The sequence below is a fragment of the Triplophysa dalaica genome, chromosome 24, assembly GCF_015846415.1.
Source record: "Triplophysa dalaica isolate WHDGS20190420 chromosome 24, ASM1584641v1, whole genome shotgun sequence".
Lineage (NCBI taxonomy): Eukaryota > Metazoa > Chordata > Actinopteri > Cypriniformes > Nemacheilidae > Triplophysa > Triplophysa dalaica.
The window spans coordinates 17092193-17113749 of record NC_079565.1 but is presented as its reverse complement, the minus strand read 5'-3'; the positions used below and the strand labels follow the sequence as shown (position 1 = coordinate 17113749).

General features: G+C 39.7%; 1 protein-coding gene across 1 annotated transcript; it reads left to right on the top strand.

The window, feature by feature from the left end:
- Positions 1-1566: 1566 nt before the first annotated feature.
- LOC130414024 (uncharacterized) lies at positions 1567-20921 on the top strand. The gene is made up of 5 exons (XM_056739631.1): positions 1567-1650; positions 2024-2165; positions 3061-3289; positions 18689-18892; positions 18975-20921. The coding sequence occupies exons 2-5, from the start codon at positions 2150-2152 to the stop codon at positions 19126-19128; spliced, it is 603 nt and encodes a 200-aa protein (XP_056595609.1). The 5' UTR covers positions 1567-1650; positions 2024-2149; the 3' UTR covers positions 19129-20921.
- Positions 20922-21557: the final 636 nt, after the last annotated feature.

Here is a 21557-nt window from a genome sequence, read left to right as displayed (position 1 = left end):
TGAAACTGAGGCTCATGTGCGCTCAGTTGCTTTGGTAAACTTATACTTGTATTTTTGTTAAAGTGACTTTTTTGTACATGTACTATAAATTAATTTCACTTTATTTTTAATCTTGTTTGAAACTGACATGATTGATGAAGCCCCTCCCAATTTCAGACCCTCCCTCTCAGGTAGATATAAACGAGGAGACCCCACAGGACCAGTCACCCACTTTCTGCTAGAACATCCGACGCAGATTCTTTTGATGCAGTTTTTGGAAAACCTTCTTCTTCAATCAAGAATGGCTTCTCAAAGGTAAGTTGACAAGATTTGTATGGCATTTTTGTCTTGTTTTCTAGCAAAAATAAATAAAAGCTCAAGAGTTTAAAAGGGTTTCAAATGGGTGAAAGTATCAAACTTATTTTTTTTTCTGTCAAGATAAATATTTGTCGATGTTTGATGTTCAGTTATCTTTGAACAAACTACTGCCATTAATCCTCTAATGTCTACAGAAATGGTTAACAGTGTTTTTTAATTCATTTATTTAAGAGCCGTAAATCAGTCATAATTTGATCAGCCCTGGCCCTGGACTGATTCTGACTCGCTAATGTCCCCATTCACATGATCATTATATCAAGCTGCAGCTTCATTCACACATCTGAGGCCATCGCTGAGCTGGTGGAGAAGGCCAAGGCCAATTCTCTGGAGATTCTGCAGTCTGGCATAGTCTTCAGTTCTGGCCACTTTGCAAAGATCATGTTGGACTCCAGTCCCATCGACAGGTTGGTGAAGCAGAAATGTGTCGTCTTGCTTTTTGTTTGTGTGATTAGCAGGAGCTGTGAATTTAGCTTTGTTTCAATTCTTTCTAAAAGGTGGATTGAGGTGGTGGTGACTGATGTTCCTCCAGCACTGACGGGTGCAGTGGCACCAATGTTGTCCACCGGCACCACCCCAGAACCACCAGCTGTGGCAGAGACTGAGGAGACTGAGCCCTCTGAAGTTTGCAGTGACCTTTCAGATGTGAGAATAAAGCTCTGTGTTTTGAACAATGTTCTACTCACTTATATGCACTTTTATAACATGCTTTGTTTTTCACATTTCAGCGAGCCCGACATGCAGTGGAAGAGTCATGCGAGGAAGCTGATGGCAGAGAAGGGACTGTATCAGAAACACTCCCTGGATCATCCGGTCCTGAAAGACTTTGCCACGTACCTGGAGAAAGACCTCCAGAATGAAGATTTCAAACAGGAGGTGAGAATATCATTTGAAAATGTTTCGTTTTAACATTGCAAAAAGTCTCATCTGTGTGGTCATGTCAAATGCTTTTCTTTCTTTTCAGGTAGATAATGTGGCTAGTTTTCTCCCCTTCATGGACCCACAACAGCCGTCCCTGTTGTCTGTGAGGAACAGGGAGAAATCAAAGCTTGATCTCTGTGAGCTCACTGAGGCCAAATCGACCAAACAGACTCCACTCAACTACCTGAAGAGCCTGAAAAGGTTAGTATGTTGGATGTTTTTTTATATTTGGACACATCATTGGGCTTAAAGGTTCTGTGTGTAAGTTTCAGAGGCCACTATTGGCGATGTAGGAAATTGCAACCTACAGCTCCGCTACCCTCCTCCCTCACTATTAGAGAAACTACGGTAGCCGTCACAGGACAAAAGGGTTTCGTAAGTGATAGTGGCCATTATCGGTGGTGTTGATAATTGCAATCTAAGTCTCACAGTCGAACAACAGACTGAAGTTACGGACACAGGACAGAGATGTCGTCGTCTGAGACAGCTGAGAGTAACCTTTGCAAGTCAAGTGACGAGGTTTATTTACAAAGAAAAATAAATAAATAAAATTTACTCTAATCGTTATAGTGAATATTTTTTTTACTTTTTTAACATTGTGTCAGTGATTTATTCGCTTATTTTGCTTAGCATGTTTTGGCACGGTAACTTGGTTTGTAATTTACAGCATATTGAAACGGCTTGCTAATGCTAAAGGCCTGTAATCTAATCGCGATACTCTAAGCAGACGTTTTTCTCATCATCACAGAGTCAATCAGAGGACTTAACACATGTAGTAAGAGGGAGAGGAAGAGGGCGGAGAGGTAGGGGTGTTGGAGATGCAGGCAGGGTGAGGAGAGGAGCTAACGTTACCCGGGAGGACCGACAAGAGAGGATGTGGAAGCTAAGCAGTATTATGATATAACTTACACCCAATTTATACAAATTATGATTGAAAACATGATTTCTAACTTGATTTCCACACGGCCATGCAACAAGGACTTGTAAATTTTTAGCACTTTGTAATTAAAATAAGGAAAAACGCTACTTCACTTGATGATCAGCTCATCTATTAGCTAAAGCTATCAAACAAACAGTTCACTTATATTGTGGAAATTAGACAAACTTACCGGTCCAGCAGAAAGCTGGCAACTTCGGCGTCGCTTAGCAAACCTGTTTCCTGCTTCAGTGCCCTCCTTTTTGAAAAGAACCACGCCGATGTTTAATCGGGTTTTCTGCCGTTTTCTTGTCTCGACTTGGCCTTGCTGCATCGCATTTTCTATTTTTTGACGACACAGATTGACGCTCTGTCGTCTCGTGTGCAGAGTATGTGTGGTCCCCCATTAGCGCAAATTTCAGTTCTTACTGCAACAAAGAACCGTTTCTATTTCTAATAAAAAACACGACAAGTAAATTTTGATATTGTTCTTCTACTTCTTTTGCTAATCCTTCTATGTAGTGGCTTTGCAAGCTGCCTCCAAAACACAGCCGAAGAAGAAGAACATAGTCCCGTGCATCCTTCGTTTTACAAAACGCGCTCAGTTTGTCCATGTAGTGCTACTATGGAAACATTGCCGTGCAATTTGATAAATTACATGTAAGGGTGTGCCCGCGGTGTATATACATAAAATCGCTCATTGTAGGGTAATATAAACATTTCGGTTCATTTTTTTAAGGTATTTCTTCACCACTCACAACATAGTTTTGTATTATATATTACATTTTGGTAAATAAATCCTTCAAAATGCTACACACTGTACCTTTAAATGCGTGTCATGACCTAAACGCTTGTCATTCTTTCTCCAGCACCACACGGTCAACACAGACCTCATGTACAGCAAAGAGCTGCCGTACATCGAGCACATCGGGTCTCTGCAGAAAAGCTGCTTGAAATTGGTCAGCAAGGAAATCGTCCAGAAGAGGTAAGCATCACCCCTCCTCGTGTACAGACCGACGAGTGTCAAGACCTGCGACTCTTCCAGCGCGACTCCACCGAGCTAAGACACCGGCAAGGCACATCAGTTTATTTAAAAGGGTGAATTTTTTTTCTAGTTTTACACAAATGTAATATAAATTATAGGGGTCCACATAATGTGTCCGGGAAGTTTCGGCTCATTATACACCACAGATCTTTAATATACCATGCGCTACATTCCCACTTTTGCATGTGAGGAGAAAAGCGCTGTTTTGGTGTGTGTCTCTTTAAGTGCAAGTGAGCTGCAAGTCTCCGCCCCCTTTTCAGCAGAAAACGTGCTGTGAGCCTGTGCTTCCAGCGACAAATACAATAAAGTTTAGTCAGAGAAAGCAAACGAGAAACAAGGTCTTGTCTTTGAACACCAAACATATTGTTTTCGATTGGTACACCAACTTACCCCTGGGCCATTCCTGAAGCCCCTCCAGTCCCTGTTGGTCCGGTCACCACCACATTCGGGAGAGAGAACCGCGTCACGTGTTAACAAACCATACACACAGTTTCTGAAGTGAAGATACTCAAGACAAACGCATCGCTATTTCTCAAAGTCAAATTAACGTTACACAGGACCATCCCGTCTCACCTTCTCGTTTGGCTCTCATCGGAGGCGGTCGCATTTTCACTCTCCCCGTCCTTGCCCATATCTTCCCTGCTTTGTCTCCTGTCTTGTCTCGTCTCATCTAGTGAGAGACTCTCTCTGCACTGCTCTCGAAACTTGGAAATTATGGATCTGATCAACTGGTCACTTAGCGCAATTGACACAATTTTCTCGACGAGAAACAAAGGTTCGGGTGAACCTGATTGCCCTGATGGAACGTTCGCAGCTGGCTACACGATGGACGCGTGGGAGAGATGGCGGATCGTGTGTCTGGCGGCTCTTTCTGTGGAGGACATTGAAGATATCTACCTTTTCGGAACCATGATAACAGGTATTATGCTGATTGGATTATGCTTTGCCCTGGGTTATCGAAAAATTCTTAAAACGGGAACAGCTGTCCAAAGCCTCACAAAGCTTCCCGTTTTGACGGAGGCCGTGGGAAGAGCGGTCAGCACTGAGACTGAGACTATTAATCGCAATATGGATTACATCTTGAAAAAGCTCACGGCTATGGAAAGGAAAATTGATGATGTTAGAGACCAGAATGGACAAAGAGAGTAGCCGTGGAATTGGAATGCGGTTTACTCGCCTCAAGACGAAACAACTGCAATCTTATCTTTTCGGCCCCCCTTGAACCAGGATTGGCCTTGGCCGAGGCGATACTGGAGAAACAACCCTGAAGGGCAATGTGGCGAGACGCTCTTGCGTTCCCTCCCCCATCATACACTCACACACAGACTTTTGGACCTTATCGCTCATACAGACACACACACAAACACTGACTCTGACCAATTCCAAACCTCCGTAGCTTTGACCCGCCAGCTTGGCAAGCGGGTCTGTGTTAAGCGCCGTAATGGCTGCAGGACCGGATGGCTGCTTGCCTGAGCTGGATTATCTTACCCTGTTGCAAGTCTTGTCTATGGTGTATTATGTGTATCTGTTTTTCTCTCCACTTCCCTCATGTTTGCTGTATTCTTCTTCTTAAATCCATTTCGTTACACTGTACTTGTTATATGTGTAATGACAATAAATTGAATCCAATCCAATCCAATCTTTACAAGCCACAGAAATTGCTTTCTAATAGTGAACGAACAAACGTGTCACGGTGACATTTGATCTACTTTTATGTTGCCGCAGGTCCCTGAGGTTAAAAAATACCGGTACAGACAATGTCTTTATTGTGGATGATTCGTTTGAAAACTAAATAAATCCATGGCTCTCTTGTCTCCCGTGAGGTGGGGAACATTGTTCTGTGTGGGTCTGTGCAGTCAGCAACAGAACAGTTTGTAAGGTTTGCTACTTTTGCCATGGTGTTGAAACTTCACACTCGCAATGGGTGGAGACGTTCAGAACAAGTGGCGGAAATATAATAATAAGAACGACTTTTTACATCATTATAGGGCTGCAACTAACGATTATTTTAATAATCGATTAATCTATAAATTATTTGTTCGATTAATCGATGAATCGGATAAAAACCAAAAAACAAGAAAAGCATTAATATCCAACCTTTTATACAAAAACAGAACTGCACAAGTGTGAAGAAGTGCACAAACATTTGCTCCTTGAACCTCCCTGAGCTGTTATAATAATAATAAAATTAAAATATAAAAAATAAAGAACAATTCAAATCAGAAAATTTAACAGGATTTCTCACAAACTCTCACACTGACACACACACACTCACACACACTTTCTCTCTCTCTAAAATTGACTTGAAGCTCATTCATTAAATTATAATTATCAATAATAACCTATATGGGACATAGCACAGAATACACACTGCAAAAATTGCTTGTCTAATTTAGTAGCTTTGTCCTGTTGTCAGTCCAAATATCAAAAAAATCTTAAATCAAGAAACATTTACTAGACACATGAAATAGCATAAGAAAGTATGTCTTGCTTTCTGAAAAAACACCTCAAAATTAAGTAATTGTTTTCTTAAAACAAGCAAATTGATCTGCCAATGGGGTAAGAAAAATAATCTTAATGAGATGTAATCTCAAACAGAAGTTTTAAGCATCACTTAATTTTCTCATGCCATTTTTCTTTTCTAGTAATCTTGATTTAAGAATTTTTTTATATTTGGACTGGAAACGAGACAAAATTACTTTTGAAAAAAGTAAGAAAATATTTTTTTTGCAGTGTAGCTATACATGACAACAGAATGAAAAATGAATGGTCCAAAAAAGGATGTTACCACCCCTGCATTACTATTGTTAATAGCGAGTTAACGCTAACTTGTCAAGCTTGATAACGAGTAAACACCAGCGACATTACGTTCTTCACTTCAAAACGGAACAAAAGTAGGATTCTGTAGTGACTTAACCTGGTGTTGAACTCCCTTCCTCCTCATCAAAGAACCTAACATGTTTCCGTTTCAGGTGCTGGATCATTACTGTGGTGCTCCCGTGTCATTTCATGTCGTTTTTGCATATATTGCAATTAACACACTTTTTCATTTTATTAAGTTTGAAATGCTCCCGCATCTTTGATGACTTGGTTCGCGTTGATTTCTCTGCCTCCGCCATGTATCGTTTCTCTAACTCCGCTGGATTATTTTATTTTCGCTCTGCCCTGTCTATGACGCGCCAAACTCTGCTAGCATCAGTGCGCGAGAGAGACCGAGTGTGTTCACTCCGCTCCGCGCTCAAATAAAGTTATTTATTTTTGAATAATCAAACGTCTCCGCGTCGCGCGACACAACGAATCGATAATGAAATTCGTTGCCAACTCTTTTAGTAATCGATTTTATCGATTCGTTGTTGCAGCCCTACATCATTACACGTTTTCTGAGTCGGCAGATGCACAAGAGACCGGATTTTAGCATTTTAACATGGAAAAAGTCTGTTTTTCATGAAATAACCCATTTAACATACCTTTGCTTTCATTTAATTGTAGTCTAACATCATGTGTTTCAAGTTTATTCCTGTACTCCACCGCAGACAGTGTTCTCATCCAAGACGCAAGGCACAATGCGCTCACTCTCACGCACGTCCCATTCACACCTCCCCTTCTACACCTCTGTTGCTCTCCTCCCACTTATTGCAAAAACACTGTTAAGGGCAGCTTTCAACCAATCAATGGAAATCCTCAGTCCTATTTCTGCTAGACCTATCTGCAGCGTTTGACACTGTCAATCACCAGATACTGCTAGCAACCCTGTCATCTCTAGGAATCTCAGGCACTCCTCCAAGCTGGTTCAAATCCTGCCTCTCCGGCAGATCCTTCAGGGTTTCATGGAGGGGCTCGCCGTCCACTGCTTACCACATGATCACTGGGGTCCCTCAGGGATGAAAGAGCATCACCTCCAGCTGATGGCATACTTTCACAGCTTCCTACACTCCTACACCCCATCAAGATCCCTCCGGTCAACCACATCTCTCACAACATTCAAAAAACGACTTAAACCTCATCTCTTCTTTGAATACTTGACAGACAAATAGGAAAACATCTAACCCTCTCTCTCTCTTTCTTTCAACAGGTATTGGTCTAGCTTTTATTGAAAATCTTAACTTTGTATTAGCACCTGTTGTATTATTGCTCCTGTATGACATCATTGCGTATTGTGTTGTGGCGAATCGGCCTTCCATCGCAGAAAGAAATCTCAGAGACAAGGGTTCCAGGTGCCAAGAGTTTAAACTTTATTTGCCCGGAAAAACAAAGTGGGATATTCAGAGTTCATCTGAAGGGATCCAACGAATACATATCTGACTCCATCTTTTATACATTGTTTTCCAGTTGCTATCACAGTTTAAACCAATCATGTGTGCATGACATCGTCTTCTTCCAATCAGTTTTCATATGATATCACCTTTTCTTTAGCCCGTCCCTCTGCCCTCATAGTTCCGGCCTACCCTATTAAGATTTAATGGTGGCGTGAACTCCTCAAAAACAGGCGCCTCTTATCTTAACACTTTCCTGGGGGTTTCGGGGGCGATACATGATTTAACCATGTTCCTATCAAAGGTGAACTTATGGTTTAGCGATAATAAGCTTCCCGGTGTCCTTGGTGGTATGTTATTTACTTAAACTTCCCTACAAAAATGTGTGGGGTGTACGTCTTAGTTCTAAAAGATATATGGCGTGTGTGCAGATGTTCATCAGCTCATACTTATACATGAGGCCCAATATTGTTTCATAAGAATACATGAAACCTATAACTAACTAAATGTATTATTTTATATAAGAAAACTCAACACTATAATAGAAAAACCACCATATAATCCCCCCTTTGAGGCTGACAAGCCTCACACTCCAACAAAATGGTATCTGTAAAAAGGAAATTATATAGTAATATAAATTGTAATATCTAAAATGTAACAAAAATTCCATAGTGCTCAAATTGATTAATAATTTGCGTGTGCATTCAGTTAATGATAAAATAGTTAAGATAACTTACTACGTAAGTTGACATGATACGTAGGTTCAAATACTTAGGTTACGAGCAAGCAATATACATGTAACAATAAAAAAAAAAAAATCCTTCCAACATCTATAAATACTTCATAAAAGGAGTATTTCAGTTCTTAACCCTGTCTTAGACATCAATTTTGACCTCCTTTAGTCAATATTAGCATAAATGTGATCGTTATTCATGCAATGTTGTGATACATCATAAACAATAATCTGACTGGGAACAGTGGCTGCAGCTGTTCGTTGAAATAACTTAATGCATAGCGTCAATATAATGCATGCAATAAAACAAGCCTCAATCAACATCAAATTTTTCATGTTATTAAACACACTTGTCATCCTGTCCCAATTCAATTCTTCTCAGTCAACCTCAGTTTTGGTGAAAGTCTCAATCATTAAAGAGATGATCTTCCTTCCTTGCCGATGAGATGTTCCTTGTTCTCTGGAATATAGGTGCCACAGGTTTCTCCAATTACTGCACAAAGTCCTCCTTTCGCTGCTCTGAACTGGTCCAAGATCAGGCGATTTTGCAAAACTGTCCGTCGTATTCCACGTAGCTCCTCTTTGATGGCTTTCATTAAAATTTTGTTGTGTTCATATATGACGTGAACTCAAATCTGGTGATCTCAACTTCATTCATTAAAGAGCTGTCTCCTAACATTGGACTAAAATCATCTGAGACTTTCTCCTCCACAGTCCAGATGTGATGATTCTTTGGCACAGAGCTACCAGGAAAATCAAACAGTCCTCTTCGTGTCTTCTTTTGTCAAGTCATTATCTCATGTGGTATGATGATAACTCCACCATGTAACTTTATTAGGGAACACAGTCCTGTCCAGTTCCTCTGTATAAGTACAATCAGTACCCACACAGCCAGTAGTTGTCTTCAATGATTCCAGTGCCGCTTTCGTCCGGAACATCTGTATTATTTTTCTGCCCATCGCTCCTGTTCTTGCTCTTTTCTCAGACATCTCAGACATGCCTCTCTGGTATTGCGGTTGGTTTTCGTCTCCTCATAGACATGTGAACACTTTTGTCACATGGTTCTTACCAAGTGATGACATCTTGTAGACTAGTTCCAGTAGATTCTTGCCGTTCGATTCGTCAGTCTCCACCACATGTTCATTTCATGAGGATGTGGAGGACCAGGGTGGTCCATCAATGTGTCAAAGGTAGCGCTGAATCCATCGTTGATCTATCGTTTCCTTCGAATTGTTGATCCTTTGCTCAGAACAGAAGTGTAGTGTCACTCAGTTTGTCAAAGTTCTGTCCGGTGTCAATCGTTTCATCAAGCTTCACAGTGTCATTTGATGCAGTTCAATTCAGGGTTACATTGACCAGTTGTTTGCTAGTCGTGTCAGTAAATCTGGTTCTCTCTAAAATAGAAGCCATTTTCTGTTGTCGGAAAAGTCATTCGATGTGGTCGGGAAGACTTGTCAAGATGCTTGGGTCCTTCGCGTTACATTGCCTTATACATGCCCTGGGACCCACTCAAACTGGTCCAGATGAAAACCGTCTAGACGATGCTGTCTTCAGATTGAACACTCACTGGCGCCACCCCTTGCTGCTATTTAGATCAGGTTCTGCTGCTCACTTGTTTGGCAACTTCTCATAATTCAGGAAGATACAATGACAAATACACATATGTGCACCCGGTGCACTTACGTTCTGTTACGCGTAACAGTTTTGGTTATATCAACAAAATAATAAATGAAAATAACATGTTATATGTTGTAGATGCAAAAACAATAAATAAAACAAAATAAAATACACACACCAAGTGCACTCTCATAATAGTGTTTGATTATAGAGCACTAATGATTAACTGAAACATCAAACATTGAAACGTGTTGATGTCAAAATAATAAAAAGTAAAACAAAAATCAATCTAACTGCCTGCCTAACAATGTCTAAGGTAATATCTAAAACTATTCCCACGCATGATTATACAATTCTAAGCTCTTCTCCCTTGCTGTCCAAAAAAATTTTTTTAATTCATGCGACACTTGTCTTTCTCATCGTGTTCCTCATATTTTCTTATAACAGCTAACATATTCAACATATTTTCTTCAGTGTTGTATTATGCACTTAATTCCGTTCTCAATATCATCTGTTTGTCTGTAGCTTTCACCACCATAGCTCTTATAACTGGTAAAAGACAGCAAAATATTACAGAAAATATAGTAAATCCTATTGCTGCAAAAAAACTCCTATCTTTATTGGCCATGAAGTTCATGATCCAAAGAAGTCCAGCCTTGTTACAATTTCTTTGTCTTAGCCATCATTGGCTGTTATTTCATTTCTCAATTTTTCCATAGCTTTTGTGAACGACCCATAAGGGGCAGTTTTGTTTGGAATATATTTACAACAGTCCTCTCCAAATATTATGCATACGCCTCTTTTTTCTGCTAAAAGTCAATTCAGTCCTTGTCTATTTTGTCAGGCCATTTTACTTGTTGGTGCCAAGCATTTTTGGCCTTAAATTCTTATCCCTACATATTCAAAAATAATCTGCTCTGGGCACACCCTGCTTTTCATACAGTAAAATTATTTGATATGCTAATGTTTGATTCTCACAATTTTACATACCTATGATTTTTAAATTGTCAGTTATTGTGGCTGAGGCAAACCTGTTATTCAAATATCTTGCTGTTCGTTTTTCAGCAAACATTTCTGTATTAAGATGCCAAATCGTTACACAATTTCCTGGGAACATGCCCATCTGTGCCTCATTATATTTACTTATTACTTATTTTGTTCAACAGTTATTTATCCAGAAATCATTTAATTGAAATTAAGAATCTTTTACAATCGCATATGGTACACAAATGGTTAAGTTTCATTTTCTGCAATTTGTCGTCAATATGATTGGTTTTGCTTTCTCACTTAAACATTAGTTGTTAACTTTATAAGGATAGCTAATTATAGTTTAATGTTATGACAACCGATTGTTTCATATTCATTTATTATATACATATTTTACATGCATTTTTCCAATTGATCTAAAGATATTGCCTCTGTCTAAACGTTAGTGATTAGTTCTGCTGTTTAGGGGAATATAAAATATATATCAGGAACATGATATCAATTTAAAACTAACTAAAGTAAGTCACTTAAAAATGTTCTCAATTTCTTTTGTTTATATCATTTATAATGATTTCAGTATGCTATATCTAAACCATAAATGTGCTCATATTGAGTTTAAGCATCCTCTAGATGCCTTTAAACGTACAGTAATACTCAGTGGCTAATTGCATATTCTTTTCTATGAAAACTGATCTTTCTGTGGACCGCAATAGACATTGTTCTTCATTGCTGTCACTGTTATCGACACAGTGTATAAAACTATTTAAAATAAAAAAATATTTATTGTTTAAAGTCAAACGGCGCTAAACTTTAGTGACCCAGTCTATTGTAAACCACTATATTAAACACTCTCAACAAATAAGACTGACAGCTGCCCAAAGATGATTTAATCAACAGTTGGACACTTTTGCCTGACTGGACAGTCAATTCAAAGACAGCAGGTCTTGGAGCTGTGAGGCCAAAGAATAATGGATAGCACTCACTTTTTCAACAAAAATGTAATACATTTCTCACATAATTCAGCTAACAGCTCCCTAAAAAACTGGAACTTTTGATTAATTACAGAATCTATTGTTAAAAATAAAATCCTAGATCTATGAAAGCATAGAGATCAGGTCAGAAAAATATTTTCTATTAAAAATTTGATAAAAAAGTCCTGACGTGAAACATGACGTCCCAATATTTATCAATACCTTTATCACATAATAAATTAGATCAAGTGGACTCACCATTTACTTTCATCATTAATTTCAGTCGGTTACTGTCTTTCATACTCCTTCAGCTCCCAACAGGATGTTTCAGTTTGGTGGTGTCCACTTAACCGTTGAGAAGCCAATTGTTAGTAAAGCTGACTCAGGAGCAATTGGTCATCCAACCGTTCCAAAAAATGTCCTTCATAAGAGCCTCTTAAATAACATAATAATCATTAGTTTCCCTGTTCAATACAATGTCTAGTTTTTAAATTTGTTGGTTTACATATGATGGTTCATTAAAGAGAGATTTAGAAAGCGCACCTCTTAGATACGTTTACATAATAAGTTGTTTGATTATTATTTAGACCATTATGATTACTAAATATGGGCTGTGGAGATTATTTATAAAAATAAAAACAAAATGTTCTCTTCCTTTGCCTATGTTTGTGTTCAAATCAAACCCATTATTATTTCAGGTAATCTTTAAATATCTAATTTTATCCTAATATATAGTAGTTATACTTCAAAGATCACACAACTAGATCAACTAATTCAAAGATCATTATCACTAGTGAAGCCCATAATTCATTTCCGACTTAATATTAATCATATTAAGCATTATTCATTAATTGTATTATAATCTTATGATAATAAATGTGAACCTTCTTTCCTGTTGGCCACATATAAATGAAAAGGTTTCTAATAATCTAGATTTGCTTAGTGCTATAACCCTCTGCAACTCTCTTTTTCTTAAGTTCAGCTTCATCTCGCTCTTCCTGTGTTGTAAAACACAGTGTACAATATATTCTAAAAATTCTTCATGTGGTTTATAGTCTAGTCCTACTACGTCTTCCCGTTTGGCTTTTACTGGCGGTGGCAGGGTGTCAACAATGGCATTTCTGAAGAGTGCTGCCATAACCAGGTCTTCTTCATGGTTTTTCTCAAGCTCTTGTTTCCATCTTTTTAACTGTTGATGCACACAGGTGGCTGGATTCTCTTTATCTGTCATATGATCTCCCTTCAGTGCTTTTTGATCTATGCGGGTTGGGTATTCTCTTCTTAGGGCTTGCCACATATCCTGTCTATGTTTATCAAAGAGCTCTGCGTCTTATTCTGAGAAGTCAATTGCTCGATTCAATCTAAAGTCCTTCAGCATTTCATTTATTTTAGATGCACCTTGTCATTTAGCTAGCAAAGCTTTAATGTTTCCCTAAGCTAGTAGTATCCCAATCGTCTCTTCTTCCAGGACCCCTATCCATCTTCCAGCTCCCTCATTTAGATCAGGTAATCGAGTGATCAATCCATCCAAGTCCAGTGTGGCCCAAGGCACATAATGTGGCTGTTTATTTTTTCTCAAGATCTCTTTGAATGGGTTGTTTGTAGCGAAGGTTGCTGATGTTGATCCTCTCAGTCTCCCCCCTTCTCTGAGCCAGGCTGGCTGTGGCTGTTTCTTAACAATGTCTTCTAAACAGATGTTTCCAGACATCCATTTATATTCTCTCCTTGGGCAATCTTTAAATATTCTTGCTTCTTCCTGTTGTTCGGTCACCAGATATCTCCCTCTGCTGTTGTTATCTGGTATATCTTTTCTTCTATGCGGTCATGACGTTTCGTTGATGTAACTTGAGATATGTCTATTCTCCAGACTGGGCAGAGTTTCCTCATCTTCGATGGACCCCGCCTCCGACATGACATCTGGCATCTTGCTGTATCTTAGGTTTTTTCTTTTCTGTGCTGTGGATGTTTTGTCCGGCTCTCGAGCTGTTTGTTCATATCTCTGTCTTCTAGCCGCCTCTAGCTCTGCAGATACCCCAGCATAAATTGATTTATAGGCGGGTGTAGCATTCCACTCTGCTTTCCCTCTCTTGTGGTACTCTGGCGTGACGAAACAGTTCTCCTGCCGCCTCTCAGCGAATGTCTCTCTTAGAAGTTCATCATCCCTCGACTCCTCTCTTTCTCCCCCTTGGAGGTCCAGCTCTCCTGTAAACTTAAATTCTCCTTTGAGTAAAGGCATTTGATTATTCAACTCATTATCTTCCACAATCAATGGCAGCTGGCTCCTGGATAATTCATATGGTGGTGGACTCATAGCCTTCCTCAATTTTTCACTGACTATCTCCTCATCCTCTTTCAGAAGTTCCCTTGTTTTCTTCATGTGTTTTAGAAAATTAATTCCTTATTTCTTAAACAAATTTAATACATCTTTTTCCTTCTCTTAACTTCTCTCTTCATGCTTTTGTCCCTAGGTTTATGATTTCTTATCAACCCTTCCATTTCTTCACACACTGTCATATCAAAAGTTCCACTTTCTGGCCATGAAGTTCTTAATTTTTTTGTTCTCTCTGCCCATTTCTTAGAAATTTCCCCAATCAGTTCTCTGCTCACAGGATATCTTGTTCCTAGTATCTCTACGGGAGTGGAGGCCATTCTCTATTTATTATCTTCACTTAGTCTGTTAGTGGGGCGCCTCTTTGTTTTATTGCGACCTATGGCCCTAGGTTTTGTGGTGTTATCTGCACGATCAGCCTCTTCAGTGTAACGGCCTGAAACTGCAACTACTCTATTTCTCTCTGCTTGTTGGTTGTACACAATATCTTACTTTCCCAATTTATGTATCTTGTTTCTACATAAACCTGTATTGCTGGGTGACTGATTAATCTATAGTTTCTCCCCCCACCTCGTGGATAACCTTGTCTTACTCCTTGCAATAAATAGGGTTCACCAGGTTGTGGATTGGGATTTTTATGATCAGTGAGACACGCTGTAACGCGGTGTCTAGATTGCAAAATCTATTAATTCTATGGAAGCAAACTCCTAAGTAGTTTCTCAATATCTCTACTTTACAACAACTGCCTACTATACCTCTCCAATTCACATATGGCCACTCCTGCTCAATTTGTTCTAAATTCTGAACTCCCACTAATTCGTTCAAGAAATAATTTTTCTTTTCTTCTGTCAGTTGCTTCTTAATGTCTGCTAAGTCCCTATAAAATGATTCTCTCCAGAAATGATCACTAACTCCCTTTGTCTCAGTCAATATTCTGGCTACTCTTATTCTCTCAAAATATGATTGTAAGCTTTCCTCATCTAGCAGTTCAATTCCAGCCATACGTCTTTAAAACATCAGTAGAACATGAAAATAATTCACAATCCAGCAATGCTTTTCACTTTTAACTCAATGTAAAACAGTTCTTTTCACAGCAGCACTCTGGTCTCATACGCTCACAGCACGCAGAATACTCACACACTCCAGAGGCCCTTCTGCTGTCTAATAAATCACTCCTCACAGATTCCAGCACACACACACTCAGGCCTTATGATCTGAGATTTTGATTTTTTCTGGGTACATTCTAACGACTTTATACCATAAAAGTATCTCACAATTTTTAAAACACATTTATAATCAGCAAAATATATCTTCTATTTTTCCGTTTGACAATGCTCTTCGTGCTTTAATCAATGCAGCTCTCTTTTTTCCCGGCTGCCGTTAAGTCTCATGTGCTTACTGTGAGCCAAACTCACACACACTCTATGTCCTTCAAATCTTTATCTGACTCCTCTCCTATCTTCTACACACTCTTGCTTCTCTCATGTGCTCAAATAGTTTTTCTATTAAACCCAAATGCACACTTTATTTTGCATTCATCTTTTTTCTCAAATACTCTTATTTCCACATGAAACTTTGACACAGACAAACTGTAAAAACTTGCAACTAGTTTCGAAACGCATGCCTCTTTAAACATCAAAAACCTAACACTCCTTCTTCTTATACATTTTACTGGACAAACATTATACTGCAATTTTTATTTGTTCCATGTCCTTTTTCCCATTCACACATATGCACTCTCTCTCTCATTCACTTTTTCATACGCACACACTTGCGGGGCCTCCTAGCCTCCCACTCTCACACACACACTCACACCCTCTTCTTCACGCACACAGAGTCTCACAGGCTGAGGGTTTTTCTCTCTCTCCCTCACTCCTGGGTTTTTCTATCGTCACAAATACAATATACAACAAAATATAGTATATATCACAACGCATTCATACCCTCCACGTGACCTGCACCTAACAGGATTTCTCACGCTCCCTAGAGCGTCTTCGCGACCTACGCGGCACGTCCCAAGACGTGACCTGTTTCTCTTAAACAGGAATTTCACATCCTCTCGATGTCTTGCAACAACTATTGCGCACACTCGCCCAGCAGTGTGACTCGCCACCTAAGCGAGATTTATGTCCTCTTGACACCTTGCACTCACCAGTGCGACACGTTTCATTCAACCATACTTACTTACACTCTTTCATACACACAATCACGCACACACATTTCTTGAGATCTGGATACCCTTAAGACTTGGCAAACTAGTGCAATTTCTAACATTAAATTTTGTTCAATTTAGGAGAGGCTTTTAGAGGACAAACGACATTCAGAGTTTACCTTTAGCTGACCGCACAAAACTTATACTATAAAGCAAATATGCTCACCTGTTTTAGGGCCCTTTTTTGTGCGATCAGCTTGTCTGGTTCACCCGTCACAGCCGTCAGCCTCCTCCCCTCTAACCTGGATCACGTCTCGGGGTCACCAAATATGTTGTGGCGAATCGGCCTTCCATCGCAGAAAGAAATCTCAGAGACAAGGGTTCCAGGTGCCAAGAGTTTAAACTTTATTTGCCCGGAAAAACAAAGTGGGATATTCAGAGTTCATCTGAAGGGATCCAACGAATACATATCTGACTCCATCTTTTATACATTGTTTTCCAGTTGCTATCACAGTTTAAACCAATCATGTGTGCATGACATCGTCTTCTTCCAATCAGTTTTCATATGATATCACCTTTTCGTTAGCCCGTCCCTCTGCCCTCATAGTTCCGGCCTACCCTATTAAGATTTAATGGTGGCGTGAACTCCTCAAAAACAGGCGCCTCTTATCTTAACACTTTCCTGGGGGTTTCGGGGGCGATACATGATTTAACCATGTTCCTATCAAAGGTGAACTTATGGTTTAGCGATAATAAGCTTCCCGGTGTCCTTGGTGGTATGTTATTTACTTAAACTTCCCTACAAAAATGTGTGGGGTGTACGTCTTAGTTCTAAAAGATATATGGCGTGTGTGCAGATGTTCATCAGCTCATACTTATACATGAGGCCCAATATTGTTTCATAAGAATACATGAAACCTATAACTAACTAAATGTATTATTTTATATAAGAAAACTCAACACTATAATAGAAAAACCACCATAATTGCTCCTGAACTCTCTGTAAGTTTCTTTGGATAAAAGCGTCTACTAAATGACTAAATGTAAATGTAATCTTTTGAACCAATTTGATCAGATCATATAACAGATATGCGCGGGCAAGTTATTTAATACACTTTTATCTTTTTAAAAAGGGACAATTTGCTGACGCAGCCAGGGCAGCTTACACCAAGCAACTGCTGGACTGTGCTGGAGAAGGCCAAGAGAGACTTCCTTGCCGTCATTGTTGAAGGTCTTCCCGAAGAGAGCGTTTGAGGACACAATGGCAGTGGTTATCCTTTAACATCTCCAGCGGCCGGGAGTGGTCGAGTATCTTTGTAGTGTCTGCATTGTGTAACGGCTAGGGCTGGGCGATGTTGACATTTTTTTTTTATAGATAATCGATTTATAATCTTATAATATCGGGTGTGTTTGACTTCATGCAACGTTCGGAGACGATCAATCTGCGGATACGGACTGGGAGGGAATTCCTTCTGGACCAGCCAAGTGTGTGCACACACACGCGCACAAACCAGTGTTGCAGTGACTTCTTTCGTCAGGTAAAGCATGTAGATAAACCATAACGCTTTTATACAATAGAAAAATGTCGCCGGTGTCCTGAAATTTCATTCTACCCATCAGATTATCCAACCCGGCATGCGCACATCAATGTTACGTCATTCTTTTTGCTCTATAAAATAATTCTGCCTGTTTATTTTATACTGCTACCGGAATATGATAGATAATAGAATGATTTAACAATGAAAATACATTAATCTATACAAAAATTAATCTGTAAATGAATCCTACATGTTTCCTTTATGCTGGTAGGATAATCTGACAGGGTATTTATGATATAAATGTATATGATGTGTTTATTTTTAGATGGTAGGAATATCTGACAGCGTATTTTGCATTGTGAAATCATCCTACCTGTTTATTTTGTTGATGTGGTTTAGATTAAATTAAAATGAAAGTTTTGCCCTGCGCTCTGGATAATCTGACAGGGTAGGACAATTGGAACAGCAGTACAGCCCACGAGCGTGAGGTTTTGCTTTACCCACGCAGCTCGTCTTTCTCTTGCTCTATCTGTGCAGCTTCCGGCCACGAGAGCACAAGTTCATCAGATTCATGTACGTTGTCTTTATCTACCAGAAAAAAAACAGAACTTGATCTTTATTCGTGTTTGTCTTCTGCCAATAGTTGTTTGGTGCTTACTATGAAGGGATCAGGCCAGAACTTCTCAGCGGCCAAACACAGAAGAGAACATGGGTTGAGGCGGAAGGACTAGACCGCTCTTTCATTTCCAGCACAGGGAGGCCGATCTTCAATGCCTCCAATGACATCAACCGGCTTCACGTCAATTCTTTGAAATGTACTTCTCTTAGTCCCAGGTCTTGTAATAACATTTTGTTTACATATTTCTATTTAGATATGGAGTGAAGCCGGTCACCAGTCAGATGGCGAGGAAGGTGTTTGAGACTGCCGCCAAATCTCAGGGTGACTCAGAAAGGGATTTCGTGGCAGATTACCTCACACATTCCACCGCCACAGCAGACAAGCATTACCACATGAAGACACTGAAGGATGTGATATTTGCTCGCAAACTGCTGGGCCAGCTGGCTGGTGAATCTGGGTAAGCATCGTTATATCATCTCAACACAATTGAATTGAATTGTTATCAATATTCTTACATGTATGTCTATTGTTTTTATAAGATCTGAACCAGAAGCACAGTGTGGAAAAGCTCCATCCCCCCTTTCTTCCGGCAGTGAGGCTGAGAGCACACATGCACCCGAGGAGGAGATCGACGTGCAGAAAGCATACGACGCTCCTCACACACCCAGTGACATTGGACGGGGAAGTGCCTGACAGGAATGTGCTCTCAGTGGTGTCTTTGACACTCCAGAGACGGCTCTGTGAGCGCTGGATTAATGCACAGATGAGACTGCGAGTAAAAATGCTCAAAAACAATCAAACGAAGCGTCGACCCATTCAATTCAGTGCTGCCTTATGTTTACGAAACTTCAGGCTCATTCATGTCTCCAAACTCCTCCACATTTCACGTTATAATGTCAAAATAGGTCATTGTGTGATTGTTTAGAAAAGGACTACGAACAATGTGTGATTATGATCGTATTGCTTGATCTGCCTATGGCGACTCATCATTGGCTGTTGCTCTAACTAATGTTGTGAAAGCTTAGATAAACTAAACTTGGCTCTGTACACTGTAGTAGGCTTTGAGAGATGTTTTTATTGCTCTTATGCTTTTTGTCGTCCTATTGTTTGACACAACTGCTTCCATTGTTTACCCAACTTGTAAGTCGCCTTGGATAAAAGCGTCTGCTAATTGACTTATTGTAAACGTAAAGATCAGTTGTTCAATGCAGAAAGAAATCACGAAGACCAAGAAGCCTCGTCATCAGCTAAGATTCTTGGCGTTGTATTCGACAGTACTCTGTCATTTGAAAGCCATGTCGCCAACACCTGTAAAATTGCATTTTTCCATTTTAAGAATATATCTAAATTACGTCATATGCTGTCAGTGTTAGATGCAGAGAAATTAATTCATGCATTCATGACATCAAGACTAGATTACTGTAATGCACTTCTAGGTGGTTGCCCTGCGGGCCTATTACAAAAACTGCAACTGGTTCAAAACGCGGCAGCTCGAGTTCTTACACATACAAAAAAGTATGAGCATATAACCCCGGTTCTGTCAACCTTGCACTGGTTACCTATAAAGCATCGCATTAACTCTAAGATCTTGCTTATTACCTATAAAGCCCTAAATGGTCTAGCGCCGCAGTATTTGAATGAACTTCTATTGTATTACAGACCTCCACGTACATTATGCTCTCAGGGGTCCTGTCAGTTGGTAATACCTAGAATTTCAAAATCAAGTGCAGGTGGTAGATCCTTTTCTTATCTAGCGCCTAAACTTTGGAATATTCTTCCTTACACGGTCCGGGAGGCAGACACACTCTGTCAGTTTAAATCTAGACTAAAGACTCATCTTTTTAATCTTGCATACACTACACCTCCATAATATTAATCCTCAGAGGATTTAGGCTGCATTATTTAGATCAACCGAAACCAGGAACACATCCAACAACAAATGATGTACTTGTTGCATCAAAGAGTGCAGAACAGTACTCTACTCTCAGCCAGTCTTGTCTCTTTGTTCCAAGGTTACCGCAGGATGCAGTTCATGCCCAGACCTGATGGCAGAGCTGGGAATGGGAAGCGGTGACCTGACAAGAGCTAAGAGGATAGAGCTGGATAGAGGACGCGACAACTTTGTTTTTCCTACAACATTTCAAATGCTATTAGATTGTTAATGATAATCTTAAATCCTTAATTTTTATATTTTTATGAAGCCTTGTTGTGCAAGCACTGTTGAGCTTGTGCAGAGGCAGCAGCTTTTGCCAGAGGGGAACTGGAATCCCCTGGTTGGGCCTGGGTTCCCCTGAGGTTTTTTTTCTCAATGGGAGTTTTGGGTTCCTCACCACCGTTTGCATATTGTTTTGCACTATCTGCCTGGCCGGGGGGGCTGCTTTAGAATTCATACTTGTATTAAATGTGTCTCATGTACAGCTGCTTTGTAACAATGAAAATTGTAAAAAGCGCTATATAAATAAAGTTGAGTTGAGTTGAACAAGTTATTCAAATTCTCCATTATGGTGATCAGTATTTATTTGATTGGGTACTTGGACTAAAGTCCAGTTTAGCAGTTTTCTCTGCTTGTGTAAGGCTGTGTTTTAAATGTACATCGTGTTAAAGTAATGCACAGTCCTGTCTTTTGATTGAGTAGAAGCATTAGTATCAAGTAAGGCTTAGTGTATAAGACAAATGAAATTAGTGTTATTCTTATAATTAAATGCAGCTAGAGTGGTAAAATGCAATTTGAAAGATTTGATTAGAGGTCCCTAAAACATTTCTCACACATGCTAAGACGACCCCGAAACTGGCATGTCCGTCCGGCAGCAGCGGGTGACGTCACTCACTTCGTGCGCTCGTGCTGGACTGTCTACAGGCACGCGCTCGCTCTGCTATGTCTCGGACGCTGTAATCGTGCTGTTTGCATTTATCAATAGAGACACTTTTCTCTTAATCTATCCCGTTGCACACCGTAAGACGATTTTGTGAAAACGTTCAAAAACAAACAAACGAAGCATCGATACCCATTCAATTAAGTGCTGCTTTATGTTTATGACATTTTAGGCTCATTCATGTCTCCAAAGTCCTCCACATTTCACGTCATAATGTCAAAATAGGTTATTATGTGATTGTTTGCAAAA